The sequence below is a fragment of the Vespula vulgaris genome, chromosome 15 (assembly GCF_905475345.1).
Source record: "Vespula vulgaris chromosome 15, iyVesVulg1.1, whole genome shotgun sequence".
Lineage (NCBI taxonomy): Eukaryota > Metazoa > Arthropoda > Insecta > Hymenoptera > Vespidae > Vespula > Vespula vulgaris.
Window position 1 is genome coordinate 3,208,873 of NC_066600.1, and position 26,721 is coordinate 3,235,593.

At 44.4% G+C, this 26,721-nt stretch overlaps 1 protein-coding gene across 4 annotated transcripts in view; it reads left to right on the forward strand.

Annotated features, from left to right (window-relative positions):
* LOC127069422 (homeobox protein homothorax) overlaps window positions 1-26,721 on the forward strand; it is a 354,198-nt gene that overhangs the window by 221,002 nt on the left and 106,475 nt on the right. For all 4 annotated transcript variants that reach the window (XM_051006442.1, XM_051006440.1, XM_051006439.1 and 1 more), the window contains one exon: window positions 1,743-1,891. In XM_051006442.1, coding sequence (XP_050862399.1) covers window positions 1,743-1,891 — 149 coding nt within the window. The remainder of the gene's footprint in view (window positions 1-1,742; window positions 1,892-26,721) is intronic.

Consider the following 26,721-nt stretch of genomic DNA (forward strand, 5'->3'; position numbering starts at 1 on the left):
ATTGCTTAGCTACGTCGGACTAACCTTGGAGGATTTTCTTGGAAAATTACGTACCTAACTTCGATGATAATACAAATATAATAAAGCAAGAAACGCATACGTTCTTTTTGTATATACTATAGACACGGAATACTTACAATAGGAATAATGTAAACATTCGTGTATGTAAGTACGTAGGAAAATGGAGATTTCAAGATCGATAGAAAAATTTTCTCTCATTTTCTCTCGTTCTCGCTCGAAAGTAAAGTAAAAAGAGAGAACGGACGCGTCGTATTCCGGGAGCGATTTCCATCGATCTCCCGTCGTTCCGGTCCGTCCGCTCCTACGACGGACAAATTTTTCGTCCCTCCAGCTTCCCTCGATCCGTACGTCGAATTCAAAGTTAATCTCGGCCAGGAGAGCGATCTTTTGAAAGGCTGTTCGGTTGCCGGTGTTGGTGTTGGTGGTGGTGGTGGTGGTGGTGGTGGTGGTGGTGGTCACGGTGCGGTGATGCCATCGATAGAGAGAAAGAGAGGGAGGAAGTAGAGGACACGGAGGCACCCCCGGGCGACCTGTCATCCTGAACCCCCTGAGAGAAGCGTGCTAACCCTGATCTCTCTGTTACGATAGAACCTTCAGAGCCTTGGGCATTACGATAAAGCTCGGTCATTTATAATCCGTCGGCGTAAGTAGCGCGACGCGTTTTCCTTCTTCGCCGATTGAGAACATGAAAAAGAGAGAGAGAGAGAGAGAGAGAGAGAGAGAGAGAGAGAGAGAGAGAAAGAAAGAAAGAAAATCGTGAAATGTTTTCTCTCGTAGATCTCGTAGAAAAAATAGAACATCTCGTTCTCCTTTATTCGACGATGATTGTGATTGTTAAATACCAATTTCTTGTTATTTTTGACGCACGATAGAAAAAAGAAATCGGCGAGAGGAGACTTGTCAGTGTTCGTAAAGCGTGACCGTAAGCCGTCTTAATGTCCTTCATTACCGTCTCGCCTCCACCGAGTCCCCAGTGACCGAGAGTCACGTGCAATTAAAAAGCTAAGATTGATAAATGACGGGGAATTAATGCGTTGTGGGGGATACAGAGGGATATGGAAGGGTCCTCGTCATAGTAATAGTAGTTGTAGTAGTAGTAGTAGTGGTAGTAGTAGTAGTAGTGGTGGTAGTCGTTGTTGTCGTTGTTGGAAGGAGCTGGAGCTGTATACCGAGTAAAAGGGGAAACCGGGATATTGCGGGTGGCTTAATGGTGTTTGTATGCATGGGAACTGGCGTTCGGAGTGGAGGCAAAGCTAGTTATCGCCCATGGGTACCCGCCAACCCCCTTCCGTCTCTCCACCAACCTTCGAAAATCGCGACGCGGCTTAAAATCATTCTCATATCTTTAAATTTAAGTCGTTAAATCGATCGACTTTTGTATTACGTTTGTTTGTTTGGTTCTTTCTTTTCTTTTTTCTTTTTTCTGTAATCTTCGATCTTGTGTATATAAATATGTATACAGAAAAGAGAGAGAGAGAAGGACGATAACAGAGAAAGAAAAAGATAGAGACTTTTGTTTGTTTATCGAACTATTTGGATTGGAACAGTACAAGAATAGGCTTTATACTTAGTACGAAGGACTGTCGAAGTAACAGAAAGTGTCGAAACGTCGAGACGATCGGACGTACTTAGTGAATTTTCATCGTTCTGTTCTCCATTACGTTATTTCATTCGTTTATTACGAATAAGTATTAAAAATTGTACTTCTCTTCTTGTTACAGGTGACGCGAGCAACGCGAGTATCGGCAGTGGCGAGGGCACGGGCGAGGAAGACGACGATTCCTCGGGTAAGAAGAATCAGAAGAAGAGAGGAATCTTTCCGAAAGTCGCGACTAACATTCTCAGGGCGTGGCTGTTTCAACACCTCACGGTGAGTCTCTCTTTGGCCGCTTAACGTTTGTCTTTCATTCTGCGAACACCCAACTACGACTACAACGACGACGACGACGACGACGACGACGACGACGACGACGACGATGACGACGACGACGTTCTTCGTTCGCAATATGTCAACGTCCGACGATAATACCAACCTTTTGCTCTGTCTCTCTCTTTCTCTTTTTCTCTTTCTTACTTTTCGTCGTCTTCATTAGCACTATACCGTTTTCTCTTTTCTTTCGTGACTAACGTCGTCGTCGTCATCGTTGTCGCCGCAAACTAGCCGTTTGCGAATTAGTAAACGCAAAGGCGCGTATATTAGAGTATTTTTTAATAAAACGAGAGAACGAATCGAAAAGAAGGGAGGAAGGGATAAAGGAAGGAAGGAAGGAAACTTAAGTGGAAAGAAACGAGCTTGAGCAAAGAGTAATCTCCTAATGCCCGGATAAGGAACGTCGATTCTAGCTAGGGTCGTTCCATCGTCTAATGATTTACGGGTAATCCGAGCTGCAAAAAGCGTACTACGATTAAGGGGAGAAAGAAAGAAAAAGATAGAGAGAGAGAGAGAGAGAGAAAGAGAAAGAAAGATAGATAAATAAATAGACGGAGATAGAGATAGAAAGGAAGAGAGAGAGAGAGAGAGAGAAAGAAACAAGGGAAAATGAGACACAATTGCGTGAACACAATTCCTGGGACTACGACACCTTCTTTTTCTCGACATAGTACTCCGTCCATCTCTGTCTATCTCTCTAACGTTCTATCTACCGTCTATCCGGACACCCCATAGATTTTGGGTATGATCAAGTTACCTTGCGAGAGCGGTAATCATATTGCAGCTCGGTTAATGCCATTACCGCACGAGGGTAGGAGGCATAGGGGTGGCTTGGCAGACACCCTCGAAAGCACCCTATATATGCAGCACCTTTCCTCTCTCTCTCTCTCTCTCTCATACACATACATACACATATACATACTCGCTCACCCTCCAAGCAGAGACTCCTACGACCCCCGCAACGCACAACCTGTATTGGATATGACGGCGTGGATAGTGGGTTCACGGTTTAATGCATATACGCTGTTTGCACGATGACGATATCGCCCTCGTGAAAAGACGAGCAGACCGCTACTGGTGGCTGCGCGCAGTTGCGATCGCTGCTTCTCAGTTAATCGCGTCGCCGAGAGCTTTCGCGTTGTTAACGGCTTCCAATGGCAGGATGGTCCAAGTTAAAAGGATTTTAGTGTAAGCCATGGTGCATCGGGACTCGATGTACGCGTTCGAAAGTGTCCCTAGACGTGTGCCTTCCTCTCGTATTCAACTAGCATACTCTTTCGTATGTTTTGGGATTTCGAATTGTTCTTTACTGTTTCACGATTGGTCCAATGATGGAACAGTTCGGGGGATCGATTTTATGATTACACGTTTGGCAAACCACTCGAGTCAAGACTCTGGCTCCGTTTTTTACCGCTGCTCGATTCACTAGCGCCGCATTCATCTCGTTGTTATTACGAACGATTAAACGAATCCGGAATTTATTTCACTCAATTGCGGAGTAATACCCATTCTTTTTTCTTTTTTTTTTTGTCTTTCCTTCTTCTTCCCTTTCTTTTCTTTTCTTTGCTTTTTTTTTTCGTCCAAAGCTTTGAAAACTTTTGTACGAGTTACGCATGCATCTTCTTGCTCGGTTAAAAATATTTCACGAGGAACGATAAAGTGCACGCGATCGAGAGAAGAACTATCGTCGAGAAATTCCGTTTCACGATTGAAAGTGAAACGTTACTCATTCTTAAAAGTTTTATTAATGCGAAACGTTAACCAAAGCAGATTATATTGGTACACGCTTGGTAAAGAGAAAACAAGGAAGTTGTTAGTCGATAAACGAAGAAGAGGAACGAAGAAAAAGAAGTACGAGAAGAAGGAGAAAAAAGAATGACTGATAATTTGAATAATGAGCTACAGTGCATCTATCCTTGGATTCGTAAAAAATATAGATATAAACGTTCCGCGTATTCGTTCGAGCATGAACACTAGCAGCTTGATTAACTTTCTAAGCTCTTTCAAGAATTACATTGCTTTCTACCATGATCGAAATCATCGAAGCGATAATTATTAGGTTCGAAAAGTGAATTTGTATCGTGACAGTAACAAGCAACGTTTCCTCATCGTTTTAATCCTACGTACGTACTTAACTCTATATATATATATATATATATATATATATATATATATATATATATAGATGTATTTTACATACGTATGTATGACTCTAACTTTGTCGCGTTCGCACTCGTGACCATCTTTTATAGGCTCCACCTCCGAGTTCGCTTGTCATTTTGAAAGCTATCCGATGAGCGCCCTTCGCTATACGTCGGTCCACGACTAGAAGCAACGTAGCAAGCAACTCTGCGACGCGACGCTCCCTAAGTTTAATTAGACGGAAGAAGAGCATATATCATGGTCGACTCTCGGTGTCTCGAGATTCTCCTTGCTAGACTACTCTCTGGCCTTTCCAGAATCATATGTAACCGACTTTAGGATCGTTTCGACTCATCATCGTTTCATGTACCTATCCGTATATATATATATATATATATATATATATATATATATATATACACACATACTTACGATGACGGTATTCGAATGATTTTATTTCGTAATTGAGAAACTGATTATCGAATTAAATTGTCAAATAAACTTTTCGATTGCGATCATTTATTTGCCAAGAATAATTTGCCTATAATTACAAAATAATTATATGTAACTATAGTTAAGCGGAATAATCATCGAAGTAAAATTTACGATGGGAAATATCGAGACTCTCAAACTCTAAAGAAAATACATCAAGACCGTGCGCGTTCCTGTTGTACCAGTCCGAGCCGTCGCAAGAGAAAACTGCACATTCATTTCTGAGCAATAACAATTACCCGCGGGGTGCAGGAGGCCGCGAGCAATAAACCAAAGCCCCGAGGGGGTTGCGAGCCGTTGCTGGAAAGAATAAAGATTGAAGATGGAGTCGACATATATAATCCATTTTAATTTACTCGGGAGATATATCCGTCTAGCTTGCAGTTTCCTGCGACTTTGCTCCTCCTTCCGCCACCTCCTTCCGTTCTTCCATTTTCTACCTCCTCCTTCTGCTTCTCCACCTCATCCTCCTCATCCTCCTCATCCTCCTCCTCCTTCTCCTCCTTCTCCTCCTCCTCGTCTTTCTCCTTCTTCTCCTTTTCCTCCTCGTCTTTCTTCTTCCTCTTCTTCTTTCTCTTACTCTTTCTACTCTCTGTTACTCCATATACCCGGCAGCTCCTCCCAACTACCAACAAGCTCCTGCTCTTCTTATATCAATGGAAACATTCTACGAAATTACATTTGCCAGTTCTGTGCTCTATGCTACTTCGTTTCACATATATCGGGTGGCGAATACAGAAACCTCTCTGGCGATAAAACTGACTTTTCCATGAAACACGATTTATTTGTAGCTTTACCAATTCTTTATTTTCTCCCTCCCTCTCTCTCTCTCTCTCCCTCTCTCTTTCTTTCTTTCTTTCTTTCTTTCGTTTATCGTATATCATAGTAAAATCGGATTGTGGAACATTATTGCTAGCACTTGATACGTTACAGTTGTATTTACGAGAAAGAAAAGACAAATGTTTGTTTAATTTAAGGAGAAATGTATTTTCATCGATTAGAATTAATGAAAATATAATCGTAATAGAAAATAGGAAATGAAATTAGGGTATCACCCGGTATACGCGCGGAAACACAGAGGCGGTTTCAGGCGAAGCGTATATTCTACATTGTCGTGTAACGGGAGAGCGGAGTGCAGTCGAGGCAATCAATAAGCTATCTAAGGTAGGTAAGGCTGCCGATACAAACCACAAACCGGCAATACCATTACCGGCCCGCGGAGAGGAAGGAATAAGGCGGGCCAACGGTGCTTCGAGAGTGAAAGAGAAATAGAAAGAGAGAGAGAGAGAGAGAGAGAGATCGAGTCGTGCACATCGAGATCGATAATGAAATGCGTTTCATTCAGCCGGCTCAACACGTTCACCCTATCTTCTCGCGATCTTTAATTCATCCATATTAGTCTTGGGCAATATTTAATTCGATCAAGGATTAACGATCAAATTTTTACTTTAACCAATCGTTTGATTAACGCGGGCGTAAAGAAGAGAAGAAGAAAAATTAAGAAAAAGAGGAGAGAAAAATCTCACGAAGCGACCTGTTAACACGTCGAAAAACAAATAAGAAAAGGAAAAAAAGAAAGAAAGAAAGAAAGAAAAAGGAGTTCCTCGACGTTAGCTTATTTATCATCCTTTTTATCTCTCGTTTCTTTTTCTCTCCTTTCCATTATCTCATCGAGACGATAACCGTTGCGGTACGCGCATCCTTCGAAAGATTCTTACAAGGGAAGAGAAAGAAAAGAGAAAGAAAGAGAGAGAGAGAGAGAGAGAGAGAGAGAGACAGAGAAGATAGACAGAAAGAGAGAAGAAAAGATCGAGAATCTCCAGAAAGACGCGGCCTCTCAGACCCAAGGATATCTTAAACAATTTGCATAGACAATCATAGCGGCAGTTTTTTCGGCCGTAAAGGGGCTCTCTCTACGGTACTCAACGTCGACTGCTCTGCCCTCTCCGGTACCACTAGCGGAGCGTTTTATGCCGCCATAACCGTAGCGCGGCATGGCCCACTTAGATCTCCTATCTCGGTCCCGTCCTGCCACCCTGCAGCCGCACTCGGCTGATATCTATTGTCCGTTTAACGCACGAAACTAACCATTATCCACCTGTTTCCGGTGGCACGACTCGCTACCACCAAGGATCATAGGTCAAGGTCTCCCGTAGAGTCTGGACCATTCGCGAATCACCGTCTTGGTTACGTTTCGCTTACCGCAGGACGACGATTTCTCGGCGTGCGGACAATATTTATCCTTTACGAATAACCGGCTTCCGAGCCGACACGACACGCCCGTTGTCACCCTATCGGCTTCGAAGGACGTGGAAGAGACGTTTGCATACATCGACCGGCAGTTTTCCGCTCGAACAAATCCTCCTGCCGCGCGTTTCTTTCTCGTGGGAAGTCAATGTTCGACCCACCCTCTCTTTTCTCTCTCTCTTTCTCTCTCTCTCTCTCTCTCTCTCTCTCTCTGGCTGTCTCTTTTTCTTTCTTTCTTTCTTTCTTTCTCTCTCTCTCTCTCTCTCTCTCATTCTCTTTCTTTGCCTCCTTCTCGCACGCCTCGCCAAGCACACGCTATACACCCTTTCCCGCGAACCTTTCCTCCTTATTCCCCGTTTTTGTTTTATTCTCAGTTACGACGTGACGCTCTCTGCTGCCTCCATACGGGATATTTATCGCATGTATCCTTTCATTCTGCTTCTTTCGGAAAATATGTTCCGTTGGAGAACGATAATATCGACTCCACTACTATATTTATCTCTTGTACGATTCAACGAATGTCACAGATCGTTGTACGCAGATAGAACAGACAGAACCGAGCCTCTTTCTTTTACTTTTTCTTTATTTATTTTACTGTTTTTTCTTTTTTTTTCCTTTCTATCGAAAAATAACGAATTTTTCGAAGATACACCATTTATTATAAGGGGATATGAAGAAGTTCTGCGTCAGCAATCGGTCCATCGTGATTTCGATAGTTTTTTGATATCCTCTTTCTCTCTCTCTCTCTCTCCTTTTCTCTTCTATTGGAGTCGAGGGTGGAGCTGGAAATGGCGAGTGCCGGTATCGCAGAGCCGTGGGCAGCGGCCACCCTCACCGTCGTCCTCTCACCGACAGCCCTCTTCCCTCCCTTTGACCAAGGAGGAAACGTAGCCGAGGTGATGGAGGGGTCAAGCCAGACGACGTAATTTCCTCTCCTGGGAATCGCCGGGCTCGCTCGAAGCGACATTTCTGTGTTCCTCCGTCGGTTATCCCTCCTCTCTCTTTCCTTCTCCCTCCATCACCCTCCTCAACCCTCCTCCCTCGACCTACAACCTTCAACCTCCTCTCAGCCTCGAGGCATGGCAACCCCTTGCTTCCTCTTGCTCACTGGCGCCGCCTCGGCTCGCATTTGAATATAATACTTGGCCCTCGTCGAGAGAAAGAGGGAACAGAGAGAGAGAGAGAGAGAGAGAGAGAGAGAGAGAGAGAAAGGGACTGCGTCTCGGCAACCGAGGCGAACTGTAATTATGTTGATGCGCGGCCATTGTTGCGCCCGTTCTGGACGCGCGGTTGAATGCCGAATCTTTCCTTTTATCTCTCTCTCTCTCTCTCTCTCTCTCTCTCTCTCTCTCTCTCTCTATCTATCTATCTATCTATCTATCTTTTACTCTCTCGCAATCCTTCGAAGGATACTCTTCTCTCGCCCACACAGACTCGCTCGGAAAGAAACAAAATGGATGTGGCTTTCCTCGTCTCCTTGGCACGTTTCTCAAATCAAACGGCTGGAAACGGTCCTCCGTGGTTCTTCTGATCTCCTTCGGAGGATGAGCAAGAAGAAGGGATGGGAAATGATTTTATTGGGCGTTTGAATACGCGTATACCCGGACGTAATAAATCCAGTAATATCTAAGAGAATGGTAAAAGAGGAACCCAATCCAATTTTCCTGGAATTTCGTGAAATGCAGATCGGTGCGGAAGAAATAGGAGAAGGTGGAGGTAGAGGTGGAGGTGGAGGTGGAGGTGGAAGTGGAGATAGAGATGGAGGTGGAGGATGGTAGGAAAGGAAAGGAAAGGGAAGGAGAGGAAACTCGGACGTCCGTACGATTAAAAAAAACGAGCAATATCCTTAAGAGCCGAGTAGATAATTGCAAAAAGTACGGGCACCAGCGGCTGCTGCGATGGCCGGCGATGCTCGTACAGAGAAAGAGAAAAAGGAAAAGGAAAGATATAGTCGTATCGTTTCTCGCGAGAGTCGACGAATCCTATGGCGAGTCGCCCCCATCTCTACGTTTAAAGGGAGAGGTGCGCGGCCTCAGGATTAGACTGTCGCCCAGCGACAGGGTAAGCCCCTATTTTTGCGAAATTTATCGCCGTTAATCCTTCACCCTCCGTCTCCCTCTTTCTCCATCTCCATCGTCCTCCGTTGTTCTCTTCTTCTTCCTCTTTCTCTCTCTCCCTCTTTCTCTCTCGCTTTCTTTTTCTCTTTCTTTTTCTTTTTTCTTTCACTTTTTCTTTTCTTTCTCTATTTCACGTTCGAATCACGTCCTCCGCCTCTTTGCCCTCCTCCTTTCTTCCCATTGTCGATATGGAAAATGATAAAACTCATTCGCACGAGTTCAATGATTCGTCCCACCCATTCCCATCTCTTTCTCCTCTCTCTCTCTCTCTCTCTCTCTCTCTCTCTCTCTCTCTCTCTCTCTCTCTCTCTCTCTCTCTCTCTCTCTCTCTTACTGTTGTACTCTCGGAAGTAGAGATTCCTCGTCGACTCGTAATCCTGCCGGGATTTAAAACATTCGTATCTTGAATATGCATTCATAGGTTTAAAGCAGGCTACGTGTTATATCCCTTCGTCCAAGCAGAGGAGAGGAGAGAAGAATACCAAGGGATGGCAACACTTCTATCATCGTGCATGAGTATGCGATGAGCCTGGTATTAGCTCGGTCACTCATTAGATTTTCTCAGTACCTTTGTCGTTGACTCGAAAATCTCACGTCCAAGCCATCCTTCCGATTTAATTTTATTTACATTATATTATATAAATCATCCGATCGGATAAGAAATTTGTCAATTTTATAAATGCACGTACTTAGATATTATTTATCTGCCATCTTTTATTGCAACCATCTCGACATTAGAACAATTATCACGGATTTTAAAGCACGTGGGAACACAGGGATTCTTGTCAAGAATGTTAGGGATTTATGGAGCGAATCTCGCGGTTAAGAACAAGATGGACAAAACGTTGGCGCTCGCGCTTGCCTTCCCATCGTATTCGAAGGACGTTAATGATTCTTCCGCGAACGGCAATCCCATTAAAGTGTGCTTTACTCGCGATTCCCGGTAGACCGCTAAATTCTTTCTAGGCGTTGTCTAGTCGGAGAAAAAAAGGATAGAAAGAGTCTTTGAAAGATGAGGAACGAAGCTTAACGAAGGAGAAAGAGGGGAAGTACTTTGACGATACAGAGAAAGAAAAGGAAAAAAAAAAGAACGAGAAGGAAGAGAGAGAGAGAGAGAGAAATAGCTTCTTCTTTCGAGATCGTCCTGGACGCGATCTTGTCCAGTATATACCTACTCGCGTGATTCTATCTTTGTACGTGTCAGTGTCTCGTATATATGTATGTATATGATTGTGTGTGTATGTGTGTGTGTGTGTTGAGAATGAGGGAGGAGAGGATATCAGTGGCACCCCATTAAGGAGAGTGCTGGACATCCAGACACGATGTACACCGGCTCGGCATTAGAGGCTATCGTACTTCCCTCTGTATTATGCGTATGCTATGCTACGATGTTTAGTATGTGTATGTGTTTGTGTGTACGTCTCTCTCTCTTTCTCTCTCTCTCTCTCTCTCTCTCTCTATCTGTCTGTCTGTCTGTCTATCTGTCTCTCTCTCTCTCTCTCTCTCTCTCTCTCTCTCTCTCTCTCTCTCTCTCTCTCTCTCTCTCTCGTTTCGTGTATAGGTACCTGTGCATACGGTCTCGAGCATGGAGAAGGCATCAATACTTGATGTCTCGACTCCTCGCTCTCCGCTTTCATCTGCCTTCCTCGTCTTTTTTTCTTCTTTTTTCCTTTCTTTTTTCCTTTTTCTTCTTTTTCCTATCTCTTCTTATACCACTTCTCCTTCGCCCTTTTCCTATCGGCTCCCCGCAGCAATAGGGTAACGCTCGGATAGGATACGGCTCGAGGATTATATTATTCACAATACATTAAGCACTTTCACAGTGGCCGCAGAATGATTCGTCGCGATCTGTCGGAAAGACGTTCGTCGGAATTTCGGTGAACGTAGAAGTGACTTTGCTTCTATCTCTTTCTTCTTTATTTCTTTTTTCCTTTTTTTCTAGCCTTCGTAGGAAAAGATCTATAAGAAATTGTCTATTAATAATCTCTGCGTTTCGTCCAGTACAAGTCGAATTCGTTGATGAATATTTTATCAGTTTGAAGCCATCCAATGCGATTTAATTTTAGAACGAATTCTTCCGACAGCGTTGATTTTATAACATATATACCGAAAGAGAGAAATAGAGAGAGAGAGAGAGAGAGAGAGAGAGAGAGAGGAGAAAGAGAGAGAAAGCATGTTTTTTTAATGATATTTCACTCCTATTCTTTCCTTCCCCAACGTGGCCGTGCTCCGATAATCGTGCATTATTAATATCGCAACGCGCGTTTACACGTCGACACTAATTAGCATACCTATCGCGAACAAAAGATAGGCCAACGGGAATTTTGCGCCAGGAACACACCGGCGCTTGATATACGCGCGAAACAAAACAGCGGAACGCGTATTCTAAACGAATTATTTACAGCCGAGTAGCGCGCACGATCGGGAACCGCAAGCGGAAACACGCGGGATAACGTGCGCGTTAAAGTTTCGGACGGATATCTGGTATTCGCGTAATTAACGAAGCGTTATTTATATAATAATAATAATAACAACAACAACAACAACAACAACGATAATAATAATAATAATAATAATAATAATAATAATAATAATAATAACATGAAATAATGATAAAAGAAAATTTGATTCGTAAAATCGGATAAGAAGGTGCCGTATATATGTGTGTTAACGTCGACCGTCCGTCCGTCCGTCCTATCGTCGGGTCTCCTTATTATGTTAATATTCCTGCCCCTGATGTTTTTTTCTCAGGGAGACCAAGTGGAAGGGACACGCGTGCACGCTCTAAGGTACTCGTATTTCGATTTTTGCGGCTCCTTTGGTACTGCTCCTCCATCTCTCTTTCGTACGGTAACGAAGCAGCGAGGCGAACGAACCGGCAAGGCGATTCGCTACGCGCGTCTCTTCGCGCTTCTCCGTGCATCCTCCTTTTATCGGATTGGAAGTCTGCTGCGAGAGACGAGACGAGAAGAGAAGAGAAGAGAAGAGAAGAGAAGAGAAGAGAAGAGAAGCGAAGAGAAGCGAAAAGAGATAGATAGAGAAAGAAAGAGAGAGAGAGAGAGAGAGAGAAAGAGAAAGATATAGTCGCCGACCGAACGAAGCTTAGAGTGGATCCGGATTTCACGGTCTTCACAGACGGTATCGTTCCCCGTCTCTTACTTCTCCTCCTTCCCCTTTACCAAGCTCGTCCTTTTGCTTATTTCTTTGTCCTTACATGGCGACTTCCGAGCGGCCGACTCTCCTTCGTTCTCATCGTCCCTCTATCTCTGCCATGCGTGCGCGGCAGAGGAACTAGAGGAAAGGGCCCAACTACCTTCAACGAGTAATTTCGTTTCTAAAAGTAAGAGAAGAAGAAGTAGAAGAAGAAGAAGTAGAAGAAGAAGAAGAAGAAGAAGAAGAAGGCTTCTTCTTCGTCTTCTTCGTTCTTCTTCTATAAGGAAAGCAATTCCTTCACCTTGTTGAATCTAAGATTCAGGATGGTAACGATGGAAAATCTTATACCTATATCGATGGTTGTCGTTACCATAACAGGCTGGTTACATTAATCACTAGGCATTCGTTACCTAGTACTACTCGGTCTTTCGCCACGACGATTGAGACGTTAACCGTAATTTCCGACGTACGAATTCTTACCGACATAGAATTTTAAACGCAATTTACTTAAACCGACCCTTTATATCCTTCTTATATTATGTTTCTTTTACGAGGAAAATTCGAAAAGAGTATAAGGACTATGATTCGTTATAAAGAAGATAAACGTTCGTTCCATTAGCGTATTAGTTTCGATGAACGACGATCGCTAAAAAGATGAGAGCAACGAAATGTCTGAAAATCCAAGGAGATATACGACGAAAGATTCTCTCGGTTAGTGGACGTCAAAACAAGCCTCTTTCTCTTTCTCTCTCTTTCTCTCTCTATCTCTCATTCTCTCTTTCTTTCTCACTCCGCACGGAGAATCCACGAAATGGGTAGAAACCACCACTACCACCACCTACTCGTCTCTCAACCCCCTCTGCACGCTCGCGACCTCGACCATCCTTTAATTCAGGCTGACAGGTGAACCACCTCCTCTCCTTACCCCTCTCCTACGATTCCTACCACCTACGCTATCCCTCGGGGTAAGATAGATCCGTTCCTGGGATTTCCTACGGGATCCGGAGGATCTTATATCACGGTCGACCATCTCTATATAAGCAATCCCACTCTCTCTCTCTCTCCTCTCTCTCTCTCTCTCTCTCTCTCTCTCTCTCACTTCGTCTTTGCCTCATCCGAATCGCCTATAGCACTGGCATTCGATCTGCTGGGAATTCAGGAACGTTTCCTCTCGACGAGCTAACGCGACGGAATTACGTGTCTGTCTTCTTTCTCTTTCTGTCTCCTTCTCCTTCTGTCTCTCTCTCTCTCTCTCTCTCTCTCATTCTTTTTCGTATAGTTTAAAAGAATCTTTATAAATTCATTGATAATAAATCGTGATTCTTCGATAAAGTTTATAGGTCTCTATTCTGTGATATAATCATTTCGAAAAGATATGTAATGAACGACGGTCAATGAAAATAAAACTTTTCGAAATGATCTAATATATCATGCGTTGGTATTGTACATAAAGGTATTTACGTAAGAGGCGGCATCATGCAAAGTTTCTTGCGTAATAATTAGTATCGAAGGATTCTAACGGCAGGTCTTAGACCATTAATTAATATACGAGCAACGGGAAACCTACGTTCTACTGTAATCGTCAAAGCTCTCTCTCTCTCTCTCTCTCTCTCTCTCCTCCTCCCTCTCACTTCTTCGCTCGCACTCTCTGTTCACACCAAATTAACGCCCGGCCATAATGGATATATAATTCTGACGTAGCTACTTAAGGCAGCAGCCTTCCGTTGAACGAACGTAACGTTAGGTAAATGGCGTAAGCCCGTAGTATTGCGTTACGGCATTTACAGGTAGAACTAACGATGGGTGTCGTTCGACAAAATTACCGTTTAATTATCGAACCGAATTCGTAGATGGGAAAGGGAGAAAAATATGAAAAGAAGAAAAAAGGAAAAAAAACAAGAGGAGAAAAGAAGAATGAAAGAGAAGCAAAAAAAGAAAACGTTCGGACGAGAGAATAAAAACGGACGTCCCGTCGTATTAATAAAGAATAATAAAGAAAAAGAGGTAGATGCGGACTGGGGGAGGGTAGAAGGGTGGGAGGGAGGGAGGAGAGATCGAAAATTCCGACTTTCTATCGGCAAGACATATCTCCGTTGGATAATCAGGATTCATTCGTGTTCGAGGAGGAGCCTCGCTCGAGGGACATCGTGACGGCACGCTCGCTCGAATTCGCTCGCACTCGCTCGCTCGCTCGCTCGTTCGGAATGCCGACGTCAAATTGCATTAATCGTAATATCGCGAGATATGGGCCCGCGTTACGGGGAGATAATATCGGTAAAAAAGATTCCGCGACGTTGTGCATGCTAATTGGATAAAAATCTCTTCTCTCTCTCTCTCTCTTTCTCTCTTTCTCTCTCTCTCTCTCTCTCTCTCTCTCTCTCTTTCTCTTTCTCTCTTTCTCTCTCTCTCGCTTTTTCTTTCGAAGTAAAAGTCGAACTCAAAGTCGACTCTCTGGAATCGTCGAGCGTAGAGAGAACACGACGCGATAGGGATCGACTTTCGCTCCTTGCGAGCGTCACTGTAGGTAAGGTACTACGTTTACGTACGAGAAACGAGGAATAACGATTTTACAAAGAGCCTATCTCGACGTGGCCCCTTCGCCCTCTTTACTTCTCCTTTTTCATCCGCGTGCACGCACGATTATGCCGGCGCATTACTCGCCACGTACGCGTTCGTAGAAGTGAACGTGTGTTTGTGAGAAAGAGAGAGATAGGACGCGTTCTCCGTCCTTGTCGTCGTCGTCGTCGTCGTCGTCGTCGTCGTCGTCGCCGTTGAAGGGAGAAGGATGAACGTTAGCAAGGAACCATTAGTCATGATTAGGCCGTTGACATTGACGCCGTGGCCTGGACACTCGTAGCTCCGTGGAACTCCGATGGAGTTCCTTTGATAGGCGCGAGCCGTGCCGCTCGCTCGTTTCCTTCCCTCTCGTCGTCTTATCTCCTACCTATCTGCCGGCGTCAGTCGAAGCACTATGATTTAGGAGACGTTCCTTCCTACCTCGGCTTAGCTTCGAATCGTATCGCCTGGCTTCTCTTCTCTCGATACGCTATTTCTTTTATCAAACGAGAATCAAACGTACATACGTCGGACTTTTTATTATACTTTTTCATATATTTTCCTAATTATCTATCTTGAAGGAATTATCTCGAACGATTGTATACGATACATACATACATATATATATCTCCTATATATGTATATATCGACCTTAAGGAATCGACGTTGAATACTTAAGAGCAATGTCAGGATAATTGCGAATGCGTACCGAGAGAACGCGGCATCTTTCGAGTATTCGAGCGACGTCTCGCACCACCGTACTGCACCTACCCTACGCGAGTCTTCCCAGTCTCTAAAGCTCCTCCTGAACGGCTTCCACCACCGTCTCTTCCCCTCTCTTCCTCTCTGTCCCTTCCCTCCGCCTCAGGAGGAACGAGCAACGAGCAATTTCATTACTGCTTAACGCCTGTCATAAATCTCCGTGAGCGCCCTTCTCCCCACCCCCAACCCTTGTCGTCCACCGACCCAGCCGAGCTACCACCAAGACTCCCTTGTTTCTCTCTATCTTCTCTTTCTCTCTTACTCGTTCCTTCGTATCAAACTGCATTTCCTCTATCCCTATCTCTCTCTCTCTCTCTCTCTCTCTCTCTCTCTCTCTCTCTCTCTCTCTCGTCAACTCCATTTTATCTTTTTCCTCGCTAGCTACTACGCGACGAACTTTTCCATCCTGTATTTTCTTCTATCTTCTTTCTTTCTTTCTTTCTGTATTCCGTAATCTCTTCTTTTATCAAGGAAAACTGTAGATGTTTGCAGGAAACAGGTGAATCTCTTTGGATTGAGTTTTTTGTTTCCGTTTTCTTTTTTTGTTTTTTTTTTGTTTTTTTTTCATTTAACAGAAAAAACGCCGATAGTGTATCTCGAATCCTTTCATTCGGTGGAAGGAACTATTACTTCATAAATTTTCTCATTTTTTGATTTCTCGAAAGTCGAAGATAAATCTTTGATAAATAGAATAAATTTTAACATTTATCAAGAAGGAAGATGAGATCATCTTATGAGAAAGAGACTGATAGAGAGAAGGAGAGTTTCTGGGAAAGTAGGAAGAGAAAGGGAGGGAGAGAAAGAGAAAGAGAGAAAGATAGAGAGAGAGAGATAGAGAAAGAGGGATGGGTGCAATAGGGTGCTCATATTCCCGGAGCAACTTCCACCTCGCCTTACCTTCCGCCGACCCTCACCCAACGGGACCGTCTTCTTCTTCAACGGGCGAAATTGTCGTTAGACGCTTCATTTACGCTCGCTCGCTGAAATTCAACGAGCGCGACGTCGGCGCCGCGCTGATAAATCACGCACTCCGCTTTAAACGTTCCACGCCGCGTTTCATCGCTGTCTCTGTTTCCCTCCTCCCTTGTGCTCCTCTTTCTCTCTATCTCTCTCCTTCTCTTTCTCAGTATCTATCTATCTACCTATCTATCTTTTTCTCTACTTCAAGGATCTTATCCTCATCTCTTGAAATGAAAATGGGTCATGAAGAAAGGTCGATAAAGACGATCGTACCATTTAGATTACAGTAAATTTCTGTTTAATACTGTTTTGTAATTAAGAAATTAAAAGGGACAATGTTTCTTCGAAGTATATTCAACGATAGATAAGTGTATCTGTCAAGTCGTACGGTTTCTTTTCGTTGGTGTAAGATCGTTTCGAGAAGATCGAGGAGGGGTGATATCGAAGAAGGGAAAAAGAGAAAGGAAAAAAAATAAAACAGGAAAGAGAAGAAAAGAAAAGAAAAAAGAGGAGAAGAAAAGAGAAGAGAAGAGAAGAGACGAACGGAAGCGAGAGACTCGCGCGAGTCCTCGTCGTCCGTCGTTCGGTCGTGGCAACGAACAAGAAAGAAGAAACGAGTCCGGTTCGAGATTCACTTCTTAAGTCTCTCCTCTCGTTCTCTCTGGTAGGATCGGAATGCAGATGGCATTGTCCCGGGGCGCCAATGGGTTTCGCGGTAGAGTCGGAGGCGTTGATGAGCCGGCACGGTCCACGGATGTTTTCTACGGTCTCGAGCTTGAGCGGGCCACGAAGTGCCCGCCTCGTTCTCACTCGTAAGAGACAGCGGAATGTGCCGCGCCGACTTCTCGCTATACGTGCCAGCAAAAAGCATCCTTGTTCTCGCTAACGCTTCGAAGATCCTCCGTCGGCGACGATAGCACGGAACGCGACATGAGTTATCGTCTCTTGCTCTGGCTCGGAGCATTCCTTGTGCTTCGACGAAATTGATTAATTTCTGGAAATCGTAATGACCTCTCCCTTGATCCTGTGATTCTAGAAAGGTGAGATTCTTGTCTCTCCTTTCTTTCTTTCTTTTTCTCTCTGTCTTTGTTTCTTTTTCTATCTTTTTCTTTCTCTATCTTTATCTATCGAGAACTATTCTGTTTAGCGTGGGAGGATCATCAACGATGCGTCGAAGATAGTTCAGCGCGTAATCCGAGACGGTCCGTATAATATTCTAGAGAGCAGCCAATGTCGGTACATAGCGTTCTTGCCTTCTCGGTCTCCCCCTTCTCCTCTTCTTCTTCTCTTCTTCTCTTCCACCACCACCACCTCCTCCTCCTCCTCCTCCTCCTCCTCCTTCCCTTTTTTCTCTATTTCTTGCCTCTTCGTATAAGATTACACGGGCGCCGCGAGTATGCATCGTGAAGCCGGACTACCTGTTTGGTTTACATTGTTAGAGAGTATCGTACGGTTGAGTTAATCATGCGAGAAGAATCGATCGGGATACGATACAGTGAAATCTGCGGCGAACGGGACCTGTCCTCTTTCTCTCCTCTTATACTACTCTTCTTCCTCTTTTCATTGTTTTAGAAATATCTAGTTTTCTTTCATCAAAGATCCGCCGTGAAAGAGCAATTTTTATTTCGACTTTTCACTTTATTCGAATGATAAAGGGAAAGCAATTGTCGCGCTATCGCGGTCAACCTTACCGATAAATATAAAGTTTTACTTGTTTTTAAATAGCGTTCGTTCGTTTATAAACCGACCATTAAATATTCCATAAGAAACGTTGAACAAGCGTATCGGTAACGTACCGATTAAAGAACAGATAGTGTACCTTCTCTATAGAAATACCAAGTCCTTTTAACTCTTTTAACAAAAAGAATGAAAACTTTGAAGGGACTCCGCCATTCTTCCTTGCCGTTTTCACGCCTCGAAACTAATTTCGATCGATCGGTCGATCGATCAAGAAACGCTTCTTACTATAGTACCTACTACTACTTCCTTGCAGTCAAGGAGTCAGCCGATTCCACGTATCGTCGAAGACGCGCTCGTAAGATTCTGTTTGGACAAGCGGTCCTTTGTTCGACGATGATACGCTCGGCGAACCCTTTTGTGACTCGCCACGCTTCGAGCATGCGATATAACGTGGGTGTCTCGAGAATTCGACCTTGAAAGATAGGCAACTACGATGTACCTTCGTCCACTCAGGAACGAAATAAAGAAGAAGGAAAGAAAGAGAGAGATAGAGAGATAGATAAATAAAGAGAGAGAGAGAGAGAAGAAGGAACCCTCCGGATATCAAAAACTGTTTTTGGTGTGAGAGGCGAAAAAAAATTCGTCGAACCAAACGAAATACATATCCGTATCCGACCGCAAGCTTCCATTTCCGGTGAGCCGCCACGCGCGCACTATATTTCCGAGACATTTATCCTGAGTTTATCCCCGGGCTAGAAGACGGTATCGATTAAGAAACGCGGAAGGACCCGATGCGAAGGGACTAGAAAGGAATCTCTTTTCCCATATAATACCAAGAGTCGATAGATCGTACCACGTGATATCACGAGTAGAGACGGCTTCTGTCGGAGTGACCAGCTTCCTTCGAAATTGGAAAGCTCCAAGGTATCTTAGATAAAAGTGATATAACTGATTGATGATCATCCGTGATAATTATTTAAAAAAAAGCAAAAAATATCTCCTTGCTTACGTAATCTAATCGTATCTAGGCAGAGATATACGATCAATCAAAAATAAAAATCCCGGTTAATTTTTTCTTTTTTTTCTTTTCTCCCTCCCTTTCCCTCTCTTCCTCTCTCTCTCTCTCTCTCTCTCTCTCTCTCTCTCTCTCTCTTTCGTCGGAGAAAGAACATCAGGGGAATGCGAAGAATCGCGTTAATTTTCGGTTTCTCGAGTTCTCCTCGTTGGTGAACCGAGAGAAATCGGATAGGAATCGAGCAGACGACGACGACGACGACGACGACGACGACAACGACGGGCAAACGGCCAATCAAATTCCATTCGAGCCGAACTCGGTTATCTCCCTCTCGATCTCGATTCTCGACGAGTACGAGATAGATAGATCGTTGGAATGTTCTCGTCGATCCCGAGACTCTCTTTCGATTCCGTATCTTTCAGACAAATAATAATAATAATAATAATAATAATAATAATAATAATAATAATAATAATAATAATAATAGTAACAGAAAGAAGACAAAGAAAACAATAAAGAAGAAGAAGAAGAAGAAGATAAAAAAAAAAATAACTTGGACGAGCGATTTGGAGCTTTTAACGGTGGCATAACGCGTTAATCCGCGACTCGTCGGGGATCTCGCGATCCCCTCGACTCGATTTTAAGAATGTCTCGAAAGAAAAAGAAGAGAGGGTGGAGGAAGAGGAAGAGAAGAAGAAGAAGGAGGAGGAGAAGGAGAAGAAAAGGAGGAGGAAGAAGAAGTGAGCCTTGACGATGGCCGAACGTCGTTTCTTTCTTTACGAGCGGGACTCGCGAAAGTTAATTAAATCCGCCTCGGCGATGAGAGCGTTCTTCGTCGGACTACTTCGTAGGACTTCGTCGGGACTGAGAACGCTAAGCTTCTGATTTATAGACGCGGCGTTAATCTCTGGCCCTCTTTTCTTTGGGATTATTGCGCGGGAGATTACCGAGGAGGTTCCTTGGTGGACCCCGTTTATATTTCACCGAACTCTCTTTCTCTCTTTCTCTCTCTCTCTTTTTCTCTCTCTCTCTGTCTGTCTTTTATGTACCTACGCTTCATTTTCGACTGGCTCCTTAATTTCATATAATTACGTAGTACGATATAAATCGTTCATTAATTCTTTCCAATTCCGCAATGTATACACGGGACGCGTGTACCGGGATAACGCGTTTCCCGGATAAACGTCAAAACAACGTAACGAATCGCGCGGACTATTGCGAGACAGCTGGGACACTAAATTACCAGCCGGTTACCTCGATCTCTTGTAGTACCAGGCGTACCGAAAAAAAGTCCAAAGTTAAAAGGAGAAAGTGGTCGGCACCGTAAGAAATGAAAGAAAAAGAAGGCGAGGACAAGAAGAGGGAGTTAAAAGGAAGACGGACAAAAAGGAATGGAGAATCGGAGCAAGAGGGAAGGAGAGATAGATAGATAGAAAGAAAGAAAGAAAGAAAGAAAGGAAGAAAGAAAGAAAAAAGGAAAAAAAGGAAGGAAGAAAGAAGGTTGGATGTCACTCGTGGGCCCCCGAATCGCCATCGTCGTCGTCTCTCGTTGTTCGCCGGCGAATCGGCCGAGCTTCTGCGGGAGATAAATTTGAAAAGCGACAGTGCCTAGCTGTGTGCTCCCGCCGCGACACGAGAAGTGGATGTTTTCGAGGGCGTCGCGCGGTGCATTGTTTGCCGTGAGAACCCGCTGCGGAGATGCGCAGAGAGATATTGCCGAAAGAGAGAGAGAGAAAGAGAGAAAGAGAGAGAAAGAGAGAGAGAGAGAAGGACCGAGCCGTGGCATCGATCTAGTCGTCGGTTCGGCCGGGGGCGGAGCAGGGACACAGGTGCTTCTCCGTATCTACGGGCTTAGCGTCTCTGAACCACCACCACAAGCTCCGGAACCATCTCTGCGAATCAGCCTTGATGCTGCCGAGCACCAAGCTGCTCCACATTGCGTCCCTACCAATTCGACTTTGAATGAAACTTTATTCGGAATATCGTATCGTGTTCTTTCATTGTTTGAAAACAACTGATATTTGGAATGAACAATTTTTGAAACGTCCTCGAAACTTTTCCAAGTATACGTCTTTCAAAACCAATCGAGCTGTGTTGGGTATCTTGGTAGCTAGCAAACTTTGAGATTCCTTTTCTTCGTTCTTTCGTCGTAGGCTTCGTCGGCTTCGTCGTCGTTGTCGCCGTTGTCGTTGTCGTCTTTTCGAGCGAGGATCGCGACAATTACGGAACGCCCGAAAGATTTATAGGGACGACGGAACGGGCAAAGGGTGTCGAGCAACGAGTAGTAGAAGAAGAAAGAGAAGGGGAGCACGGCCGATGTGGACAGAACTTTCGTCCCGAAGAGTCGCTCGTGAATAAATTAGAATTCGAGTATCCGCGGTGATGTATAATGTAATGGATACCGACGGTGCGCGCACAAGAGAGAACGAGAGAGAGAGAGAGAGAGAGAGAACAACGAAGAGTCGCCGCCGGCGAAACGGTCGGCTCACTCTGATTAATTATTTCGGTTTAAAACAGATACTAACAACCTTCGTCGCGGTCCCAGCTTCTCGGAAGAAAAGAAAACTTCTCTCTTTCTCTTTAAGGATATTTGACGCGATTCTGCCGTAAGAAATTTCTCTCTCTTTCTCTCTCGTTCTGTTTCTTTCTTTCTCTCTCTCTTTCTCCTCGATCGTTGATGGAGCGGTGATGAGGCTAGGAACGCGTACAGGGACCCTTCTTCTCAACAGGTTTTCGAGAATCCGATAGAGATCGTACATTTTCTGGGCCCGCATACGTGAACCAGCACCATCGGAAACCTTTTACTCTTTCCCTTTCTCTTTCTCTTTCTCTTTCTCTTTCTTCTCTTTCTCTTTCTGTTCTTCCTTTTTTTTCTCTCTTTCTTCCTTTCCCTTCCTCGACCCTTCTCTACTCCAGCCCGTTGCGGTGACAAGCTCGTCGATCTCTCGCCGAGAAAGAGAAGCTCAGGCAGATTCCTGTTTCTTCGATCTGGTTCAGGATATCGTTGGCGTGTTCGTGTCATTGGATAATATCTTTGTGGATGTCCCCGGGACATCTTTACGATCCGAACGTGATTACGATCGTTTCTCGCGTTTATAACTATTATATCGAGGTGGTGCTTGATCGTTGATTTATCCATTTCTTATTCCTTTTCAATTCCGATAGATAGATCGGCCGATTATTATTTTACTTTTACCGACGGCAAATATGTACGTCTCATTTATAACACGTAGATATAAATTCGACGGGTAATTTAGTAACTAGAAATTAGGTATGCATTGGATATTACAAATCATTCGATTTCGCCGATTTCGTTACGGGTTACTATATCCTGCGTTCGATGACTCGCGTAATTAATTGCCACAAACGCCGGTCATAGAATGAATTATTTCTTCGGATTTGCGATTACTTTTGAGTTACGGGTGGGGTTGGGTCGGAGGTGTTGGTGAAGGTGGGGATGGGGTGGAGAGGGTTGATAGGGGTACTAAATGCATCGATAATAATTAATCAAAGTCGTTGTTTCGTGTAATAAAAGATAGGAACAAAAGAGATTATTTGATAGTGCAGGTAGATAGATAGATAGATAGATAGATGCTTGAAATCTATAATAAGTTAGAATCAAAGCAAATTTTTCCTTCGACGTGGTCCAGTCGTGGTTTGGTCTTCATTTTTTTTTCTCCAAACCAAAGGACGACTTCTCTCAAAGTTCTATCCTACCTCGGTACAAGCTATATACAAGCTCGACGATATTATTCCTCGGAGGGGCACAAAAGTGGCGCGTTTTTACGATCGGATGGAGGCACACGGGGCTCTGAGAAATGATGGAGTCGCCTCGGCTCGGCGTCGAGAAAATAAGGAGTCGGAATAAAAGGAACTGGGAGTGAGAGAAAGAGGAAGAGGAGGAGGAGGAGGAGGAGGAGAGGGAGTGAAAGGGAGGAGAATAGGATGGGGAGGAACTACGGAGAGGAAGAGAGAGAGAGAGAAGGAAAAGAAGATGAAGAAGAAGACGAAGAAGACGAAGATTAAGAAGAAGAAGAAGAAGAAGAAGAAGAAGAAGACGAAGATGAAGATGAAGAAGAAGAGAAAGAAGAATATGAAGGAGGAATAGAAGGTGGTGCGACGGTGAGAGGGGGTGAGGAGGCAAGGAGTCTCAGCACGGAGATCATCTGCCGCTATAACAGGCTGCCAGCTGGCAAAAAAGTCAAACGCGAGCTTCCCTTCGCTATGCGATGCTATGTTGATGGCGTGTCGCTGCTTATTTTCAACTCGCTGCCTGCATACCTGGTTAGATCCGAGAGGGATCTCTGAAATGTTCTTGGCTCCGATCCGAAATCATATACACACTACTGCTTTCCCTTTTCTCTATCTTTTCCCTTACCATCCTTCTTCGCAAGGCTCTATACTTTTCACTCTCTTTTCACGTTCATTCTCTCGATCCTCGACACAGGAATACGACGACAGATTTCAACGTACCGACGAATAAAAGGGAAATACTTTCGATGGTAATCTTTTGCGGAAACGATTTTCCCTTCCGACGAAGTTTCGTGGGACGTTTATTAAGGGAAATAGACGATCGTGACTGTTAGTCTTATCTTCGAGGAATTAATGCACGTTGAAAGAAAAAGAAAAAAGCCCCCAAAAAAAAAGAAAGAAAAAAAAGAAAGAAAGAAAGAAACCAAGAGTGGACTCTGACAAAACAGACTTTCCACTCGCTTTCGATCATCCGAGAAAAAGAAACGTCTCGTATTATTCACCGTTTTCTTCGCGATCGCTTATCACGTAATTGCTTCGTTTCACGAACGAATCTTTGGTGCATTAAGGTTCCACCGAAGCAAGAGATAAAAAAGGAGAGAGAGAAAGGAAGAGTAAAGAAAGAAGGAGAGTAAGCGAGCACTCCTTTGGAATGCAAAAACGTTTTCAACGTTTCACCATGAAATTCCAGACTCCCTCTGCTTGTTGTACAATCTTATCGTTGGCACGTTGCTAGCTTTCGTCTTGCTTCGTTCTCTTTCGAAGTGGTAAAGGTGGCAGAAGGAGAAAGAGGAGGAGGAAATGAAAGGTAGAGAAGGTGATAGAGAGAGAAAGAGAAAGAGAAAAAGAGAAAGAGAGAGAGAGAGAAAGAGAGAAAGAGAGAGAGAACAGTACGGCAACGAGTCAGGCGAGCACCGGCTTGATCCACGTTGTACCCGTAGGGGGTGCCGGAAGAGAGGGAGGAGGGAACGAAGGGTAGAAGGAGGAGCACCCCCTGGCTAGGTAGTAGAAGGGGTGTCGTGATAACGTCACGCTCTGACAGAGTGCCGCTGCTATCGCGCCGCCACACGCCGGCAGAGAAACAAAATGGAACCTCCGACCGCTCGACCCTCCTCCTCCTCATCCTTCGTCTACCCTTTCGGACTCCCTTTCCACTTTACTCTCTCTCTCTCTCTCTCTCTCTGTCTCTCTGTCTCTCTCTCTCTCTCTCTCTCTCTTTCTCTCTCTCTCTTTCCATAGTAGAGAAGAGCTTTCGACCTCGACGAACCTTTCTGCTCGCCATCGACGACAACGATCTGTGGAGAAACCAAACGTCGATCTCTCGAAAGCGAAGAGAAAGAAAGAGAGAAAGAAGAGGGGTTAGGAGGGTACAGTTCTCCTTTTCCAATCGTCTCGAGGCACTCGAGATTCGATTCGGAAGATTAACGATCGAACGAACTACTCGAACGGTCTTCCCTTCGAGCCTCTGAATCTTTCCGTCCTTTTCTCGCGAGTATCGATGTGCTTGTGTATATCTGTATATAAGTGTATGAGAGAAATAAAGAGAGAGAGACAGAAAGAAAGAGAGAGAGAGAGAGAGAGAGCAAGAGACAGATAGACAGAGAAAGCGCGGAAACGAGATCTCACGTCTCGCGGAAAATCGAGAAAGGGGAATTTTAGAGGACTCTGGTATATATCTATGTATCTGTGGATAGAGAGGAACCTTGGTATATTTCGATGTTCGGCTCGGCAAATTGGAGAAATTTTGTAGATTGCACAATTGGAGGAGGGACGACGAAAAAGAAGAAAGAAAGAAAGAAAGAGAAAAGTAAAGTAGAAGAAGAAAACGAGAAGATTGGCAGAGTACCGATAAACGCGTGTAATTTCGAGAGATTCGTGAAAATTGAAACGATTTCACGGTATTTTCTATCGCGCAAGCTAAGCGTGTCCATGAACGATACTCGCTCTTGCGAATCGAGCCGAGGAGAGAAGAGGAAAGGAGAGGAGACGAGTCGGGAGGTAGAGGAGAAGAGGGAATCGATATGATGAGCGTGCATACGCGGCTTCTGCCGGAGCACACGTCCTGCTGAAACGCACGCAAGGTCATACGGGTGTCCGCGCACGGAAATCCGGATCGGATGCGGTATACGGTACGCGAGACTGACGCGTCTACGTGTTCCTGTCCGAGTGTATGCGTTTCTAGTGGGCCGCAACGCGTGTCGTCCGTGTATTACACTTTCCTGCTTTTAATTTCGACCTTTTTTTCTCTCTCTCCTCTTTCTGTTTCTCTCTCTATTTCTGTCTCTTTTGGTTCCAGCAACCAAACGCATCGCCATTATTAATCTTGTTTCTAATATCTTTTTGTTGCTTTTTTTACCTTCATCTTTTTTCCTTCTTCTTCCTTTTCTTCTCTCTTCTTTTCTTTTCTTTTCTTTTTTTTATATCTACGACCTCCATTATGAAATTTAGCAAATCGTTAAGAATCCGGTCGTTCGTTCTATCCTCTAGTATACCAACGTACATACACATCCCGTTGGTATCAACGAGAACCATGAAAAACAAAAGATTGGATATTAATTCCGTTAATTGTAAAGCCGGGCTCGTGCCAAAAAGTAAAAACCTCCAGGCTGTCCGGTGCACGTAAAGTCGCGTCGTTTCAGGTTTTCAAAGGCTAACACGCATGTTGGTGGTACATACGCGCACATACGAAACTATATACATCGTACACGTATATAGATAATACCTATACGTATATAGAAAGAGAGAGAGAGAAAAAGAGAGAGAGAGAGAGAGAGAGAGAGAAAGAGACATGTATGGTAAAACGAGCGAGAGCAGCAGCAACACAGCAGCACCACGGACGTCGGCTAATGGTACGGAAGGGGGTGGTGAAAATAAAGAGGGTGGTTCGGGCGGAGGCTGTAATTAAAACAGGAATGTTAATTACTCTTTGCATTACCGAAAAGCCTGTTATTGCCTGCGGAGCTGCCGTACGCGAGGAACGACCCGAACGAGATGAAAGCCAGAGAGAGCGCTGGCGCGGCCCAGCTTCCCGCTTCGAAATTTTCGAATCGTTTTTGTTACGTGCTGCGTGCACTCTTTTATGCTGCATCGTTTCTTTCGTTCCTCTCTTTCTCTCTCTCTCTCTCTCTTTTTTTTGTTTTTAGTCGGTCGCTTTTGTTCTGGAAATTCGGAAATGGAGCGACACGACGGACGTCGGCACTCGCCTGTATTTTTAATGTCTCGCGTTTGCATCGAATGGAACGATTCGGTGGGGGATGGGGAGGAAAAGGGGGCTGGGGAGTGAGATTGGGAGGGGAGGGGGAGAGGGTGTTTGCGTTCGATCGATACTTTCGGCTAAGGGAACATTTCCGAAAATTTCTACGGACCGTTGTAAAGTTCCTACATTGGGAAGTAGT